General features: G+C 37.6%; 1 protein-coding gene across 3 annotated transcripts in view; it reads left to right on the top strand.

Annotated features, from left to right (window-relative positions):
- ERLIN1 (ER lipid raft associated 1) overlaps nucleotides 1–11,812 on the top strand; it is a 32,975-nt gene extending 21,163 nt beyond the window's left edge. For all 3 annotated transcript variants that reach the window (XM_010974430.3, XM_031461600.2, XM_064488330.1), the window contains exons 10-12: nucleotides 7,087–7,176; nucleotides 8,068–8,147; nucleotides 9,548–11,812. In XM_010974430.3, the coding sequence (XP_010972732.1) occupies nucleotides 7,087–7,176; nucleotides 8,068–8,147; nucleotides 9,548–9,769 (392 nt within the window). In that variant the 3' untranslated portion in view covers nucleotides 9,770–11,812. The remainder of the gene's footprint in view (nucleotides 1–7,086; nucleotides 7,177–8,067; nucleotides 8,148–9,547) is intronic.
- The last annotated feature ends 6,209 nt before the right edge of the window (nucleotides 11,813–18,021 follow it).

Here is an 18,021-nt window from a genome sequence, read left to right as displayed (position 1 = left end):
ACTAGAGTTTTTGTTTATACATGTTCAGAATAGGGAAATTTTTTGGCCAAAACTCAAGACTGTTTATATACATCCTACTGTTGACACGCACCTAGTTTTATCTGGTTGGATAGATATTACCATCTCTGCAAGTACAACAGGATTGCCTACGGCTCATTTTGAATCACAGTGACTTCCCTAACACTCAGGTATACCATCTGTTCAACTGACATCTTAGGTTCTCAGTTGTTTGTTCGTTGGTATGCTAAAAATTTAAGGAGTTTTATATTAAATACTTCAAATATGCAGGAACATACAGAAGACAATATAACGAAGGCTTAACATTTTGCCATATTTCCTTCAGATAGTATTTTCTTTTAAGAGAAAGTTAATGTATCTGTTTGAAGCCTCCTTTGTACTCCTCCCTGGTATTTCTTGATCTGTCTTCTCAGAGTAGCTTCTACTCTGAAGCTGATGTGTATCTTTTCTGTCCATATTTTTATACTTTTTATCATTTGTTTGTTTTATGAGAAGGAGGCAATTAGGTTTATTTATTTATTTATTTTTAGAGAAGGTACGGGGAAATGAACCCAGGACCTTGTGCATGCTAAGCATGCACTCTACCACTTGAGCTATACCCTCCCCCCCATATTTTTATACTTTTACTCTAAATATATAACAATAAACAATTCGTAGAATTGTTTTAAATGATGAAAGTGATAACAAACTCTTTATTTTATTTCACAACTTCCTTTTTCTTTTTACCAACATAGTTTGAGTTTTATTCCTATTGATACATGTAGATCTAGTTTGTTTTTAATGGCTGTTGTATTTCGTTCTGTGAGTGAGCCTCAGTTGATTTTGATGGGTTACTGATGAAGAGTTAGGTAGTCTCTGCTTTTTCCATATTACAGGTAGTTCTGTAGTAATGCCCATAGCCATGTCTCTGTGCACACATGAAAGTTTTCCTAGAGAAATGCTACTCAGCATGTGATTGGGTCGATCCCCTGCCCCAGCTTTTTGTTTCTGATCCATGATGAGATGAGTACAGAAATTGAGAATGAGTATTTAGAAGTTCTTACAGCATTTTAACACAGTAATTCTATTGTCTGCTGGATCTAATAAAAAAAACTGGAGTTTATATTTTTTTTAATATGTTTTAGAATTCATTTTTATTATAACTTATAAAATATTGGCTCCTAACAAGTTGAAATACCAAAAAAAAAGGTGCTTTCCCACGGGTAGTTTGAGAAGCACTGCTATGGAATCTGTATCTCCAAGTAGAATTGCTGAGTCATAGGCTGCAAACTACAACACACTGCCAGATCGCTCTCCAAAGTGATTCTATTTCACCCTCTCCTCAGCAGTGTTTGAGTTCCAGTTTCTGTCCTGCCATATTCAATTCCCATTTCCACACATCGTTTTCTACCCTTGGAGTCATCAGATTTTTTAAAAATTTATGCTAGTTTGATGGTGGACATGGTATCATATAATTTCAATATGCATTTCCCCAATTACTAGAGTATTGTTTGTGGGTCACTCAGATTTCCCTTTTTTTGATACGTGAATTGCCTCTTAATATCTTTAGCCCATTATTTGGTTACTTTTTTTGAACTGATTTGTAGAAGTTCTTTATATCTTCTAAATATTAATCCTTTACCAGGTTTATGCATTACAAATATCTTCTCTCAATATGTGTCTTATCTTTGAACTTTATGATGTCTTTGACATACATTTATATTTAATTTTCATGTAATCAAATTCTTTAATCTTTTCCTTTCTGAGGTGCTTTTTCTGTCTTGCTTAAGAATTCTTCCCCAACCCCAAAGTAGTTTATTCTAAAAGTTTTAGTTTTGCTTCTCACGTTTAGGTCTTCAGTCCATCTGAAATTTATTGTAATATTTAGAGTGACATAGAAATTCAGGTTAATTTTTCCCAAATGGCAAGTTAATTGTCTTGGGCTATTTATTGAATAGTTTCTTATTTCCTCTACTTATTTCTAATGCCACTTCTGTTATATAATAAGACCCTGTTTATGATTTGTTCTGTTGCTAGGCTATTTTGTTGCAATATGTTGGTCTAGCCTTCTTCATAATTACCCTTATTACTAGGCCCTTTATTCCTCCGTATACATTTTAGAACCAGCTCCTCAAGTTGTATAAAATACTGTGTTGGGGTTTTGATTAGAATCACACATTACTTGTATTATAGTACATCAGTTTGGAGAGAATTACAATATTTGTAATAGCAAGTCTTATAAATCTGTTATATTTCTTCATTTATGAGAATGAGAACTGAAGGAAATAGCTTTCAAAAAAGTGTCAACATTTTCTCCTTAAAGTTGCACACTCTGTTAGAGATTTGTTCCTATATATTCCTCAAGCTTTTTGCTGTTTTAAGTAGGCCCTTTTTTCAGGACACATTTTCTAACTGGTTTTTACTTTTGTATAGGTATGCTGTTGATTTTTTCATTTAGCAATCTTGCTAAAAATGTTATCATTTCTAATAGTCTCTTGGATTTCCCAGGCAGTCATTTGTTTTCAGATGAGGACAACTCTGGTCTTTTCCTTATAATCCCACAACTTTTAGTTCTTATCTTACTGCTTTAGGCTATGACTTCAGTGCAGTGTTGAAAAGAAAGATGGTGAGAAGCATTCTTGTCTTGTTCCTAACTTTAAATACATGGTCACAATGATATTTGCTGTACTTAACTTTTATGAGGTTAATGAAGTTTCTTTCTGTTTTCTTGCTTGCCAAGAGTTTTTATCATGAGTGGCTGCTAAAACTTTTAGAATTTTTTTCTGTAACTGTTGAGATGACCATTATTATTTTTATTTTTAAAGCAGTTAATATGATGAATTATATTAATAGATTTTCTCTTAAAGAATTATTTTGTCTTCCTGGCATAGACCCAGCTTGGTCATGATATAGGAGGTTCACCCTAGTACATTTCTCTATTTGGCTTGCTGATAATTTCTTTTAAATTTTTACTCTTATTTTCATAAATGATCAGCTTATAACATTTTTCTTAAACTCTTACACTTGGGTTTTTTGGTTTTGTTTTGTTTTGGTATCTTGGTTATACTAGCCTCAAAATGAGTTGGAGAGCATTTCTTCTTTTCCTGTGTTCTGGGGCATTTTGTATAAAATATATACTATCTCTTTGTAGATTTGGTGAAACTCAGTTATAAAAACCATCTTGGTCTAGTGGGGTTTGTGCTTTTTTGTATGCTGATTTGGTTTTTTTTATTTTTGTATTTTATTACTGAAGTATACTTGATTTACAATGTTGTGTTAGTTTCTGGTATATAGCAAAGTGATTCAGTTATTCATACATACATTCTTTCTCATAATATTTTCCATTATGGTTTATTACAGGGTAGTGAATATAGTTCCCTATGCTGTACAGTAGGACCTTCCTGTTGCTTGTTTGTTTTTTATGGTAACATTAACCTACTGATTTAATTTCTATGTTGTGTCAGATATTTGTTTCTTTTTAAGTCAGTTTTGGTAGTTATATTTTCTAGAAAATTGTCTGTTTCATCTGATATTTCAAATTTGGGGGCATAAATTTGTTTGTAGAGTTCTCCTATGATTTTTTTTAAAGCCTTTACCAAATCTGTATGCCCGTTTTCATTCCTTATATTGTTTATTTATTTCTTCTGTTTTGCTAGATCAGTTTTGCCAGAGATTTGTCTTACTCATCTTTTCAGAGAACTGGGTTTTGATTTGATTTAATTCTTTTGCCACTTTCTTTTTAATTATTATTTACACTTATTTTAATTTATTCTCTACCTTTTTTGATCTTACTCATTGGTTGTTTTCTAACTTCTTCAATTAACGTAATTCTTTAGTTTTCAGTCTTTTTTAATGGAAACATGTAAGATTATACATTTTCTTCTAAGTTCTGCTTTAGGTACACATCACATATTTTGAATGTAGCTTATTTATTGGTCTTTGGTTTTAATTAAAAAAATTTCCATTATTTCTTTTTTGACTCACGAATTATTAAAAGTGTATTTTAAAATTTCTAATTGAATGGGTTTTCAGGGGACTACTTTTTATTGTTGATTTCCAATGTTATTACAGTGTAGTCAGAAAATATGATCTGTTATATGGATTGTTTAAGTATGTGTTGAAATTTGTTTTGTGGCCTATCAGTACATAGTCCTTTTTTGGCAGATGTTCTATGTGTGCTTGGAAAGAGTGAATGTATATTCTCTGTTGGATGCGGGTTTCTCTGTATATCCATTATGTCAGGATTATGGATTGTATTGTTCACATCTACTATATTCTAATTTTTGCCATCTTGAGCTATCAGTTACTGAGAGAGGTGTGTTAAAATCTCTCACTGGAGATTAGGTGGGATTACCATGGATTAGTTGATTTGTAACTTTTTTCTTTATATATTTTGGGACCATATCATTAAAATCATTCAGTTTCAGAATTGGATTGTTATATCTCCCTGGAGAATTGCTCTGTAATAACCCTCTTTTATCCCAGATATGCTTGTTGACTTAAGGTCTGTTTTGTCTGATGATAATAGAGCTATGACAGATTTCTCTTGGTTAGTTATTTTCTTGATGTATCTTTTCACATCCTTTTACTTTCAACTTTTCTATGTCATTATGTTTTAGGTATGTCTCTTGTAAACAGCATATAGCTGGATTTTGTTATCTTATCCAATGTGAGAATCTGTCTTTTAACTGGTGAGTTTAGTCTTTTTATATTTATTGTGGTTACTGCTATATTTGGATTTGTTTGTATTATTTAATTTTGTGTCATTTACCATGCTTCTCCCCCCCCCCCTTTTCTGATTGGTATTGATTGAATTTTCTTTATTCTTTTCTTCCTTTTACTTGATTGGAAGTTTTACATTCCACTTCTAGGATGTATAACTAGTCATTACCTGTAAAATGTTAATAAGCACACCAGGCTTGATAGACTCTGAAGTTAATCATTCTTTCCCTTCTCTTTTTGAACAATACCTTAGGATACTTTAACTCTTACCACTGTCCTCCAATTTTACATATTATTGTTGCCTAGTATTTTAGTTTTATGTTGTTTTTATTCCCTCATTGATTATCATCATCATCAATTCTTACAGTAAACATTTTATTTTGATTTAAATATGTTGTGTAATTTTTTCCTCTCCATTGCTCCTAGCCATTCATTCTTTTTTTTCTGCTAGCTTTTCTTCAGTGAAGGCTACGGAGTGGAAAACTTATTCAGTCTTCCCTGGTCTGAAATACTTCTATTTCATTCTTGAATTTAATCTACAGTTCTTAGCCTAACTAAACTTACTTTACTTTGTCACTTTGGCAGCATTATTTCATGTTTGTTTGGCGTCTTCTCCTCTTTTTACTTTTAAGAGTTTTCTCTGTCTTTGGGTGTTCTCCATTTACACTCTGGTGTGTCAGTGGGTTGATGGGTAGAGTATTTTGGTCTCACTGGAATTGCAGCCCTTTAGCAGATCTAGGGTTTTATACAGAAATTTCAGTTCTAACATCTCAAGGCCTCATCTCCCAGCCCTGCGTGGGGAGTAACCCAAGTCCCTCTCCCTTACTTGTCTAATAACCACCCCGACGGCTGCCACCATGAAAGCTCTCAGCTCTCCCTTTACTTGTGTCTCTTGAGGCTCTCCCATTCTTTCTTGTGATCTCAGCAGTGCATTCAAAAACAAATTTGTTATATTTTATCTAGCATTTTAATGTGTTGGTAGCTGAAGGGTTTCTTATTAACCTACCCCACTGTTTTTCTAAAACTAGAGGTCAGGCTGTTCTTTTATTGACTTATGCCCACATGTTAGAGAACAGTGTTAGGAGGATTACACATCAGCTCCCCATGTTGAGACACCATTCTCTGGGTTCTAAGGGCAGGGTCCAGATTCCTCACCTTTTACTCCAATTTTATCATGAGTTTGTTTTTTTGTTGTTTTTTTTGGTTTTTTTGTTTTTTGTTTTTTTACTTATAGCTAAATTTTTAGCACAATTGAACATAGTGGTCCATTTTTAGGATGGTATGATAATAGATTGATTTTATGCTGTTGGGAAAATAGGGAAGTATGCCTGAAGTTGTTGGTAAAGGAGTCTGCCTTCTGGAAAGTAGAAACCACTCTGAAGTGTTCTTTCCATTATGTACTTCCTCCAGAGACCAGAGGTGAGATAAGTTAAAATACTCAACTTCTTTGGCTGAAAAGGAGAGTTGAGAATGTTCTTCAAGAATTGCAGTGATTGAATAGAAAGTATGATTAGAGTCTTTCTTCCCTGGTTCTGGATCCTTTGGTTTGGCCAGCGGTTTTTTAGGGGTGTTCTGTTTCCCTGTCTGAAGTTGCCTGCTGTGGGCTACCTTGTTCACTCCCAGCATTCGTTTTCATGTTCTCAGATGAATTACCCTGCTTTCCTTTTTATCTCCTGCAGCTGTCCAAATACTCCTCCTCTGGTAACCCTTCATCACATCATCTCCCTAATGGTAACTTAACAGTTGATCCTGAGTATATATCAGAGCTAAATTCCATAGCCTGTCACACAAGACATGGTCTTCCAGCCCTCTCTGTAATCTTTTCATTGTCTTCTCTTGTCAGCTGGCTCCTTATCATCTCTTAGTTGTGACTTGCTAATTCATATCTTCCTGTCTTTGTTTATACTTTCTGCTACATTCTCCTAGGTCATGCCTGAGAGATTTTTCCAGAAGGCCTCCCTTAGTTTGACTTGTCTTCCTTATTCTTTCTTTCTCCTGCCACATTATATAATTGTCCTAAGTTGCCATGCATTTGTGTTGCTCTGTTTTTGTTCTTGGTACTTTCATGAAGTATCTTTTTTTTCCCATTAGCTTGTGGACCATTGCAGTTTAATCCCACGAAGGACTGGAACTTTTTTACCTTTTGTACTCCCCCTTCCTGTAAATGTAGCACTGTCAAAATAGAACAGTGAAGTAGGAAATAAATTCCTCTTTTTCTGTTGAGTTGTTTATAGTTTGGATAGATAAAACTTAATTGGCCCATAAAACCTTATATAATTAAATGTTAGACCATGTGCTGCTGTTTCTAAGTACCACTGGAACTAGAGAAATGGTTTTGAAGGTGTCTTCTTTTCTATATAATTATAGAAGCAGAGAAGATTGCACAGGTGGCAAAAATTCGATTTCAGCAGAAGGTGATGGAGAAGGAAACTGAAAAACGCATTTCTGAAATTGAAGGTACATCAGGGAGGAAAGAGGCTCTGACTATCCTGAACTGCCTCTCTGTCTCAGGGATTGGCTCATGATTGTGGTGGGTGGGAAGGCCACAGACAGAATAATCTAGCCTTGAAGGAAGTAGCTGGCCTGATATTGTAGACAAATTTTTTTTTAATTGTCAGTACATTTCTAGCTTTTATTTGATTTGTGACTATGGGTAACTCAATTTTTCATTTTCCATCCTTAAACTGGGTCTTATTTGTTCTCAGGCAAAGTAATCAGTTGTAAAGAATGTAAAAGATAAGAAACCTCACCACCACCAGTTTCTTTTCTACCTGTCAGACAAAAAATAACCAAACAATTAGCGGGGAAAAAAGCAGCCCCAGTTTTCATAGAGGCTCCCCAGCTCTTTATTACACACAGTGAGATGTTGATGTCTTAGCTCACAGTCTTGAAGACCAAACATTGAGCCTTTTGATTTACATGCTGCTGTTTCCTGTCATTCTGCTTTAACTGATTCTGGATCAGATCTCCAAGGGTGGGGACAAGGCAGTAAATAGAGCAGAGCTTTTATGTGTGAACTTTATTTAAAGCCTAGAGCCTGGCTGGAGATTGAGGCTTTGGGGGATGGAGGAAAGAAAGAGCAACTTTAGGTGGAAAAATGAAGAGGGCTTAGACAAGCTGAGAGTTAACTCAGCAGTGACAGGAGTATCACCGTCTGAGCAGGTGCTGTCTGGGAACTGGGATTTGGAAACTGGTAATGTTTTTAATGCCTTTAAAGTAAATGATCAGAATATCAGGCAGTGGATAAAGGGGCTCCTACTTAAGGTAGAGTCTGAACTCTTAACCAGCTGAGGAAATGGATTGCAACTTCACTTTGTTTTAAACACCTGACTCTGTTTTGCTTTCTAGATGCTGCATTTCTGGCCCGAGAGAAGGCGAAAGCAGATGCTGAGTATTACACCGCACACAAGTATGCCACCTCAAACAAGGTGACCGGCTTTCCCTGCCACGCTCCTAATAATGTAGTTTAGGTGTTTGCTTTCCTTTGTCGGGGGCTCTAGTGTGATAGAGGTGATTTTCATCCAGTGTCAAGGAAGGGTGGTTACCATCACAGCCTCTAGAATCAGCCAGTTCCTTAGTGAGACATAGACATACATTGCACACTCTCTGTGTAGTTCCTTATAAAAGTGGGGGGCTAGAGGCACCAGATACATACATCCGGGTCAGATGCCATAAATTCCTTCATAAGGGCTCAGTAATCAAGAAAGTTAAGGGTCTTTTTCTGAAATGACAAGAGTGACAAGAAAAGAGTGAAGTTCATTTAGAATTGCTTCCCAGATAAGATAGCCCTTCAGGGTAGATGCTAAGCTTATTTATAGCAGCATTTTTCATCAGACATTCTTAGCATTTTGGGCTGAGGTACTTTTTCATTGTTGAAGACTATCTCATGCATTATGGGATATTTTGCATCCCCGGCCCTTGCCTACTAAACTATCAGTAGGCTCACCAATTATTTTAACAATCCACACCCCCGCCACATTTCCAAATGCCCCCAATTGAAAACTGCTTGTCTGTTGGATTTAAAAAATACTCTAATCATAGGGAATTTCATATGTGGTAACTTGAGAAAGGAGGGTTGGTGATATATGGGTGAACAGTTTTTGTGCAGGTACTGGGGTGAGTTTAGCTCTAGGGAGTAGAGACCTAGTTAGTAAGAATTACTCACATAAAAGTCAGCTAGAACCCCTAGAATTCTGGAAAAGGAAGGATGTGACCAAGGTTTATGAGATTATCAGTTGTACAGTAGAGTGGAACAGAGAAAAAGTTGAGAAAGAGGTTGCTAAGGTACATGATACAGTTCGAAGGATTAGAGTCAAGATTTAAGGTATAGACAGGGCTTAAACCTTTCTGATTTAAGAAGAAACAACATAATCTATATTCAGAAGAAATTATAGGAAATGATAGATTGTCAGAATGAGAGTTGTCAGTACTTTGAAATCCAGTATAAATTTAGAAATAACTTAACATATTGGAGGACACAGCTCTATAGAAACAGCATGGTATTTGGTCAAGATGAAGGCAAGATGAGAAATTTCAGTTTTGAAGCCAGTGATCCCAGTCTGTCGTGGGAGAATCTGGCCAGGCACAAGTATCAAGAGTTTGTCATTGAGGTCAACCCTATGCTGAAAGGGGCAGTAGTTCTATGCCATTTTGGAAAATGCCGTTTATGTGATAGCCACACTTCAAAGTGAGAGAGGGTCATTGGTAACGATTCAGAGTTGAGTAGTGATATTCAGCAGAGCAATAGAGAAAATGTATGTAAGGAAAGAGAGAGATGACTGTCACACCAAAGTGTCCCGATGTCTTTGCTCTTCTTTGCCTCTCACAGCACAAATTGACCCCGGAATATCTGGAGCTCAAAAGGTACCAGGCCATTGCTTCTAACAGTAAGATCTACTTTGGCAGCAACATCCCTAGCATGTTCGTGGACTCCTCTTGTGCTTTGAAATATTCAGATGTTAGGACTGGAAGAAAAAGCTCGCTCCCCTCTGAGGAGGCTCTTGAACCCTCTGGAGAGAACCCCATCCAAAACAAGGAGAGCACAGGTTGATGCAAGAGGTGGAAATGTTCTCCTGAATCAAGATGTGGCCCAAGGGGTTAAGTGGGAACAATGGTTATAAGACTCTTCAGATTTACAGAGAACTCAAGCTCCCTCTGTTCTGCCTCTCCTGTGGTAGTCCTGGTTTATCAGCTGACTGCAGGGTAGAGCCAGCTGTCTGGCACCCAAAATGGTCTTTTCAGCCACAGTTTTATCAAGTATCCTGTTGTGTTCCTTTCTAAACTGGTACTCATGAATGAGGGAAACTCTGATGCTAAGATACTGCCTGCACTGGAATGTTAAACACTAAGTATATGACAAGCTGTGTTTTTCTAAGCTGAGATCTGTTGAATAATGTTTACATTGGTCCCCGGGGAAGTGTGTGCTCAGCCATTCAAGAGATAGGAGGCCAGAGAGAAGATGGCCACGATGTGGTAAGTGTAAAGAAGACTGATCGTGCCGGGACCCAGACTCTCTCTTTGGGGTCCAGGCCCAGCATTCATCCATGTGATTAGCATCTAGTCTGCTGAAGTTCCCCAGGAAATGATCTTCCACTTGAGCAACCATTTGCTTAATATGATTTGCACCTTTTTGTTTTTCTACAGTCAAGATGGTGGCCTGCTGGGATGTGCCACCCAATCAGAGATTCCTCATAGAGATGCCTAATCATTAGTTTATTACATTAGTAGGCTCAAAGATAGAGCTTGGTTTGAAGTTTGGGGTGAGATGAAACCTTTGTGTTGAACCGAAGCTCTGGGGCCCTGTGTTCCCCTCCATTGGGTGATGACTGTCTGTGTCACTGCCCTGGGCCATGTGTGACTAAGGTGCCTGGTTTTTAGCCACAGACAGCTCTATATGTCAACTCACAGCTCTGGCCAAGAGTGGAACAGGGCTTTAACCAGAAAGAGGAGCAGTGTCCATTTCCTCCACTGCACAGTATTATAACTGCAGGAAGTTTTTATTTGTAAAACTGGATTTGGGGTACATTCATTTGCCCCGATACCTCTGCCTAAAGGTTAAATCCTGGGGCTGCCATGGTTACTAGCACACTGACTCTCCTTCTCAATATTGGTCATCAGGAGCCCACATAGTGTGGAGCAAAGAGTGACCTAGAAAGCATCCTTGGTCATCTTTGTCTCCTTCCCTTCTGGCCCTGAGATGCTGACATCAAAGCTGTTCCCCAGCTTTCACCTAATCTAGGAGATCAGTATTATTCCACTGACTTTCTGGGCAGCCAATAGATTTAATCTTCCTTGAGAGAAAGACAGTTAGCCTGTGGCGTTGGGAGATCTGTTTCATCTGGACCTTTTTTTCCTTAAGATTAATTTTCCTGAATCAGTGTGCCCTGTAGTTAGGCCTGAGTTTATGCAGTTTGTTAAGACCCCTTTTGTGTACACTATGTTCAAGTCAGACAGAAAATTCATGGGACCACTTCCAGAAACTTTTCAGCTAACTGTCAGTCTCATGACAGCTTGTAGGTTGTGCCAAACACTTTCTATGGAAAATGAATCCGATTTGAGGTCTTTTCCCTGGGCCTTATCCTATAAAGGCGTTTGTAATATGGAAAGAATCTTTATTTTGTTTTGTTTCTGCTCATTTAATTATACGTGTTTTCTTTATGAATGAATTTTGTGTTCTAGCCCTCTTTAAAAGAACTTTTGAACTATAAAATAAACTCTTCACCTGTCATACGTTGTTGCTGCATATAAATAATGATTGTTGTGGGAAATCTGGATCGTTGACCTTTGTATTTTCATTCCTAGAGATGTTTCCTATTCCCGTGAGCTAAAAGCTGTTGCCCCAAAGTGATGGCTGTGGGTTTCTTACAAGCCACAAGCCCTTGTGGCAGAGTTGAGGAACAGGGAAATAGCGCTGTGAAGTTTGCAAGAAAGGACTTCCGCTTAAACTCTCGTGGAGTGTGCTTCCCTGTGCTCGCTGGAGCTCTCAGTCTGTCCCTCCTTCAGGGATGTTCCTTTTGGTAATCTTGAAGTCTAAATTTGTATGTGAAATGCTACCTTTTTTTAAAAGAAACTAAATAAAATTATTTTACTATCAGTGACTTGTGTTTTTCCCATGTGTCTCCACTCTTCTGCCGCTTACCCTGCTCCTAGGGCTGTCCTGTGCGGCTCAGCACGGGAGCTGGTTTCCTTACTGGTTTAACTGAACTGTAGAAGTTCTTCTTACAGTCTTCCCAGAATTCTCCTGTAAGAATTTTGAAAGCAGGGTTTCCATTGTTTCCTGACTCACGGAATTTAACGGGGGTTGTTCTTTGATTCTGTGTGGGATACGGCCAGCAGCAGAGGAGCAAGGGGGTGGGTGGAGCATGGTGCCCTTCGGAGACTGCCTGAGAGGAGGTGGGGAGGGTTATCCGGAGGTGAAAGAAGGACAAATTGTATAAATTGTAACTGGCAACAGTGTGATAGAATTAACTTCACTAATTCAGATGTTAGCCCAAGAGCTGGGGTTGGACCTGCTCTTCCCAAGCTCTCTGTAGGACAATTTCACAGTGTCTCAGGAACAACTTTAGAGGGATGTTGGGGGCAGTGAGGCTTGGTAATTGGGAGTTTGGGAAGGAGCAGCCCTTTACTCAGGTTCCTGTGGGGTCCAACCCCACAGTATCCTACATTTGTGACTACAGACCAGGGAAGTTTAATTCAAACTAATTATCCTGTAGGCTTTTAGTAGGTCTGAAAATGAACTGATTTAGAATTAAGTGATTTCTGCCTCTCGCTGTGGGGAAGGAATCTTGTGAATGAGCAGTTGTGAATTAAAAAAAGAAGTGGCTTCTGACTGCTTTAGGATTAAGTCCCAAATGTGTGCATGTAAGGCTCTTCATGACTCGCCCCCACTGGCCTCCACCCCAGGTCCTCGAATGTACCTTCTCTCTGTCCCTTTGCATGTATTATTTCATCCACCTGGCTCAGTTTTCCTCCCTTACAGCTCCAACTTCCCTTTGCTAACTCCTAAGTAGTCTTCACTTCTTCAGCGAGGTCACCTGGCACTGCTTGCTCAGGTCAGCACCCCAAGCTTCCCTCTTTGTAGCACTCCACATGCCTCACGTTAACCTGCTTAGTGTCTGTTCTCACAAACGTTCGGCTCCCTAAGGACAGGGCCTGGGGCTGTGCTCTTCCCAGGGGTTGTATCTATTGCTCGTGCCTGGCAGTGCCTGGCCCTTGTGAGTTGGTCAGTTATAAAAGAACAAAAGGATGAATGTGAAATGCAGGTGAGTAGTGGGGGAAGAGGACACAGAAGTTAGGCTAGAGTGTCCATTTCAGAACTTGGTGTGTGTCCATGGGAAGTTACCTAATATCTCTCAACTTGTTTGCCTGTCCTTGGGGAGCTCTTCAGTGGATTCAGCAAGATATGTTTATGCACCTGGAACAGGATTTGTACATGGTGAATGCTGAGGTGCATTAGTTCACCCGGCCTATAAGAGTCAATGTGTGTTTCTGTCTCTATGTAGACTGTAAATTCCTGCGGTGGACAGAGAGCACAGGGCCTGATACGAGTGCAGCATAAAATACACATTGAATTATGTCCTCAGCAGCAGTGGCCTAAGCTAGCTGGATTTTGAACTTCAGCCATAACCCTCTGGGAACATCTCAGCAAACTGAGCCAGCTTCTCTGCTCTCTTCTGCTCTCTTGCCTTTGTATAAGCATTTAAAGCTAACTTACTGTTAATTCATTGCTCACTATCCCAAGTGTCCATTATTACATAGACTGTAACTCAGAATGACATTTTTCTTGTTTTCCTTACCATGTTTCTTTGGAATTAATGCCTTTCTTCTTTTTTCCTATTATCTCTTTGTATCCACTTTACTACCTTTTATCTGCTACAGGCTGAATGTGTCCCCCTGAAAAGTCATGTTGAAACTCTAACGCCCCATATGATAATATTTGGAGATGGAACCTTTGAAAGGTAATTAGGTTGTGAAGGTGGAGCCGTCAGTACCCTTACAAGAAGAGATGCAAGAAAGATGTCTCTCTGGGCTGTGTGAGGACACAGCAAGAAGGAGACCGTCTGCAAAGCAGGAAGAGCACTCTCACCAGGCACCAGATCTGCTACCACTTTGATCTTGGACTTCCCAGCATCCAGAACTGTGAGAAATAAATGTTTTTTTAAGCCACCCAGCTTATGATATGTTGCTCTAGTGGCCCGAGCAGACCAAGATACCAGTTATTTCTATTTTTTATCTTCAAAAAAATTTTATCTTTCCTTCCTTTCTTCCTATAAATGTTTACTGGGCATCTAGTCTGTGCTAGTTGCTAAGGCAACAAAAAGGCTTTTAGCTTTGTGTGGAGGGAGGGTAGGGTGGTCAACAAATAGGCAAGTATAGTAGTGTGGTAATTACCACAGCAGAGTAGACACTGGATGCGAGGAGCACAGATGAGGGTCAGCACAGTCTGGTGGTTTCTAGGACGCAGTGTCAGACCTGAGCCAAAATTTTAGGGATACACAGGAGGCAGCCAGCCAGCTGAAGAGAGTGATGCTGATGGTGGAATGTGTTCAGGCAATGGGAGCACCACATGCTATTGAATTTTAAAATGCAGGTCACTGGGTCCCCAGGCCTCAGCAGTGCCATGCATGCAATTAACATGTTTTTCACCCCAGGGTTCCTCCCACACTGTGGAAGCTGCAGTGGTTTGGAACATATACTCAACTCAGAGCTACATAAGAATTAATATCCTGAGGGACAACCCTCAACCAATGGGGGGACAGAAGTACAAATGGGCAGAGAGAAATCTTTTCAATGGAGACAGAAACCCTCTTGACACAACATGATTTATGTTAAATTTATGAATTAAACATAAATTCAGCAAGTATTTGTTGAATGCCTGGTATGTGCCAGGAAACCTAAAACCTAAGTATTGGACCAACAATGAACAAAACAATAATGAATAAGACAGATACTGTCTTTGTTCTCTTAGAATCATAAGTCTCATGGGAAGGTGGACTTTAATCAAAGAATTTCGTGTTTCAGCAGCACACATACTAAAATCAAAGAATTTCAACTATAATGAGGCTATATAAATGGGAGGAATGTAGTGCTAGGAATGTTAAAAAAAAAAAAGTGAGAGAAGGGAGAGATAAAGAATGAGAAACTGTGCTAGCCAGTTAAAGATCTGGGTATAACAACAATAGAAAAAAATTTTTAATGGGCAAAAAAATCCCAGTAGACATTTCTTCAGAGAAGATATACAAATGTCCGGTAAGAATATGAAAAATGTTCAACATCACTAGTCTTTAGGGAAATGCCAAGCAAAACCACAATGAGAGCACTTCATACCCACTAAAATGGCAATAACAAAAAAGACAGACAATGACAAGTGTTGGCAAGGATGTGGAGAAACTGGAATCTTCATACATTGCTAGTGGAAATAAAAAATGGTGCAGCTACTTTGGAATATGTTTTGACAGTTCCTCAAGGTGGTAAACATAGAGTTAACATATGACCTAACAATTCTACTAGGTATCTACCCAGAAGAATTAAGTCATGTCCACGCAAACTGAACTGTATACGTCCTCCACCCCACCGTGAAGCATTTTTTTTTGAAGTACAGTTAGTTACAATATGTCAATTTCTGGTGTACAGCATAATGTCCCAGTCATGCATGTATATGCATATATTCATTTTCATATTCTTTTTCATTAAAGGTTATTACTAGATATTGAATATAGCTCCCTGTGCTATACAGAAGAAATTTGTTTTTCATCTATTTTTATATATAGTGGTTATCATTTGCAAATCTCAAACTCCCAAATTTATCCCTTCCTACCCCTTTTCCCACAGTAACCATAAGATTGTTTACTATGTCTGGAGGTCTGTTTCTGTTTTGTAGATGAGTTCATTAGTGTCCTCTTTTTTCTTTTCTTTTTTTTGGGGGGATTCCACATGAGTGATATTCTATGGTATTTTTCTTTCTATTTCTGGCTTCCTTCACTTAGAATGACAATCTCCAGTTCCATCCATGTTGCTGTAAATGGCATTTTATTTTTTTTATCACTGAGTAGTATTCCATTGTATAAATATACCACAACTTCATTATCCAGTCATCTGTTGATAGACATTTAGGTTGTTTCCATGCCTTGGCTATTGTAAATAGTGCTGCTATGAACATTGGGGTGTGTGTATCTTTTCAAATTAGAGTTCCCTCTGGATATATCCCCAGGAGTGGGATTGCTGGATCATATGGTAAGTTTATTTTTAGTGTTCTGAGGAATCTCCATACTGTTTTACATAATGGCTGCAAAAACCTTTCAAGATTTTTAATTGATTAGGTAATTTTAAAACTGCCCTTTCCTAACGTGTTTACCAGTCCATTCTATTCACTTGCTTTCAACACCAAAACAATATCAAAGTTTTAACTTTTGAAACATTTCAAAGTCAATTTACTTCACTGTGGAATGTCTGCAGCCAAATGCTTGAAAACAACTCAGCATAAGCATCAGTGGACACTGGTTTCACAGGTGCTGGAAGGAATACAACAATGTATGTGAGATCCCTAAGCTAATTACCTCTGCCTGGGTTCTTTATGCACAAATCCTTCATCGGCTGTGGCTCTATCCCAGCCTTGTGGCTAGTGGATATGTGAATGTGGGCTAATAAGCAAGCTTGTTTAATAGAAGCAAATAGTCTGTTGTGGAAAAATAGAAGTGGCTCTGAAATCAGTGAAAAATAGTAAAGTTGAAATCATTTAATGAAGAATTTTAGGGCTTAATAGATTTTTAATGTTTTCTATAATAAGTAATAAACCCACAGTAGACTTATTTTTTAGATTTTGAAAAAGATTTGTTACAACAAATTCCCCATAAAATAATGTCTAGACTCTGAGACATTACTATTAATAGTAAGATTTATCTCAAAGAATAAATCAGTAAAAGCATTAATTATCTCAAATGCAAATACAAATGAGGTAACATTTTCCAAATACCAACTTAGTAATCATCTTTTTCTTTATTGTGGAAAAATATACATAAAATTTACCACTTTAGCCATTTTTAAATGTACAGTTCAGTGGCATTAAGTACATACAAAGTTTTGTGCAATCATTACCATAATCCATTTCTAGAACTCTTTTTTAAATTAGATAAATTTATTAACAGAAATTTTCCCAGAAGAAAAATACTAGATTGTTTCACTGTAGTATTTTATCAAAATTTTCAGGAAAAATAATACTAAGCTTTTAATTAAATTTTGAAAAACTCTTATTAAAAATAAAAATAGAACACTTACAAACTTATTTTATCTGGCCATCATAAACCTGTTTTTAAAACCAGACAAACACATTATAGAGAACAAAACTGCAAACCAATGTTCCTCATGAACGTAGGTACAAAAATCCATAGCAAATTATTGGCAAGTCAAACGCAGCAAAACAGAAATGTTTTACTACATGAGAAAGAAGAGCTGTTAATCCCAGGAATGCAAGATTAATTTAACATTTAAAAATCAGTCATTGTTATACAACTAACAATGCAAGGTAAATGCAGTCTTCTTCCTTTTCTCTTGTAAGTATCTGTACGATGTAAATGTCCAGGGCATAAGGGTTGTCTTTCATTTGTTGTATAGTGGTGGATGCTGTCATCTTCCAATAAAATAGAGATATTTTGATTTCCATCATTTTCTAATTTGCAGACATATATATTAAATACAGAATAAGTAGAAATGGATTTTTCACATTCATAAAAAAATCAGTCATTGTAAATTATAATTTATTTTTATTGAGTTAGCTTTGGGGGGATTATTTTTTATTCAACTGTAGTTGCTGTGCAATTTTATATGTTACAGGTGTACAACATCCTGATATTCACTATTTTTAATGATTTCACTCCATTTATAATTATTATAAAACACTGGCTATATCCCTGTGTTGTACAATATATCCTTGTGGCTTATTTTATACCTAATTTTATACCCAATAGTTTATACTCCTTAATTCCCTATCCCTATATTGCCCCTCCCCATTCCCTCTCTCCACTGGTAACCACTAGTTTGTTCTCTATATCTGTAGGCCTGCTTCTTTTTTTGTTATATTCACTAGTCTGTTAGATGTTTTAGATTCCACATATAAGTGGTATCATACAGCACTTGTCTTTCTGTCTGACTTATTTCACTTAGCATAATGCCCTCCAAGTCCATCCATGTAGCTGCAAATGGCAAGTTTTCATTTTTAATGATTGAGTAGTATTCCATTGTGCATATGTGTGTGTGTACAGGTATATATATATACACACACACACATACCCCACACTTTCTTTATCC

This window comes from Camelus dromedarius, chromosome 8 (genome assembly GCF_036321535.1).
Source record: "Camelus dromedarius isolate mCamDro1 chromosome 8, mCamDro1.pat, whole genome shotgun sequence".
NCBI lineage: Eukaryota > Metazoa > Chordata > Mammalia > Artiodactyla > Camelidae > Camelus > Camelus dromedarius.
This window is presented reverse-complemented; position numbering and strand designations above follow the sequence as displayed.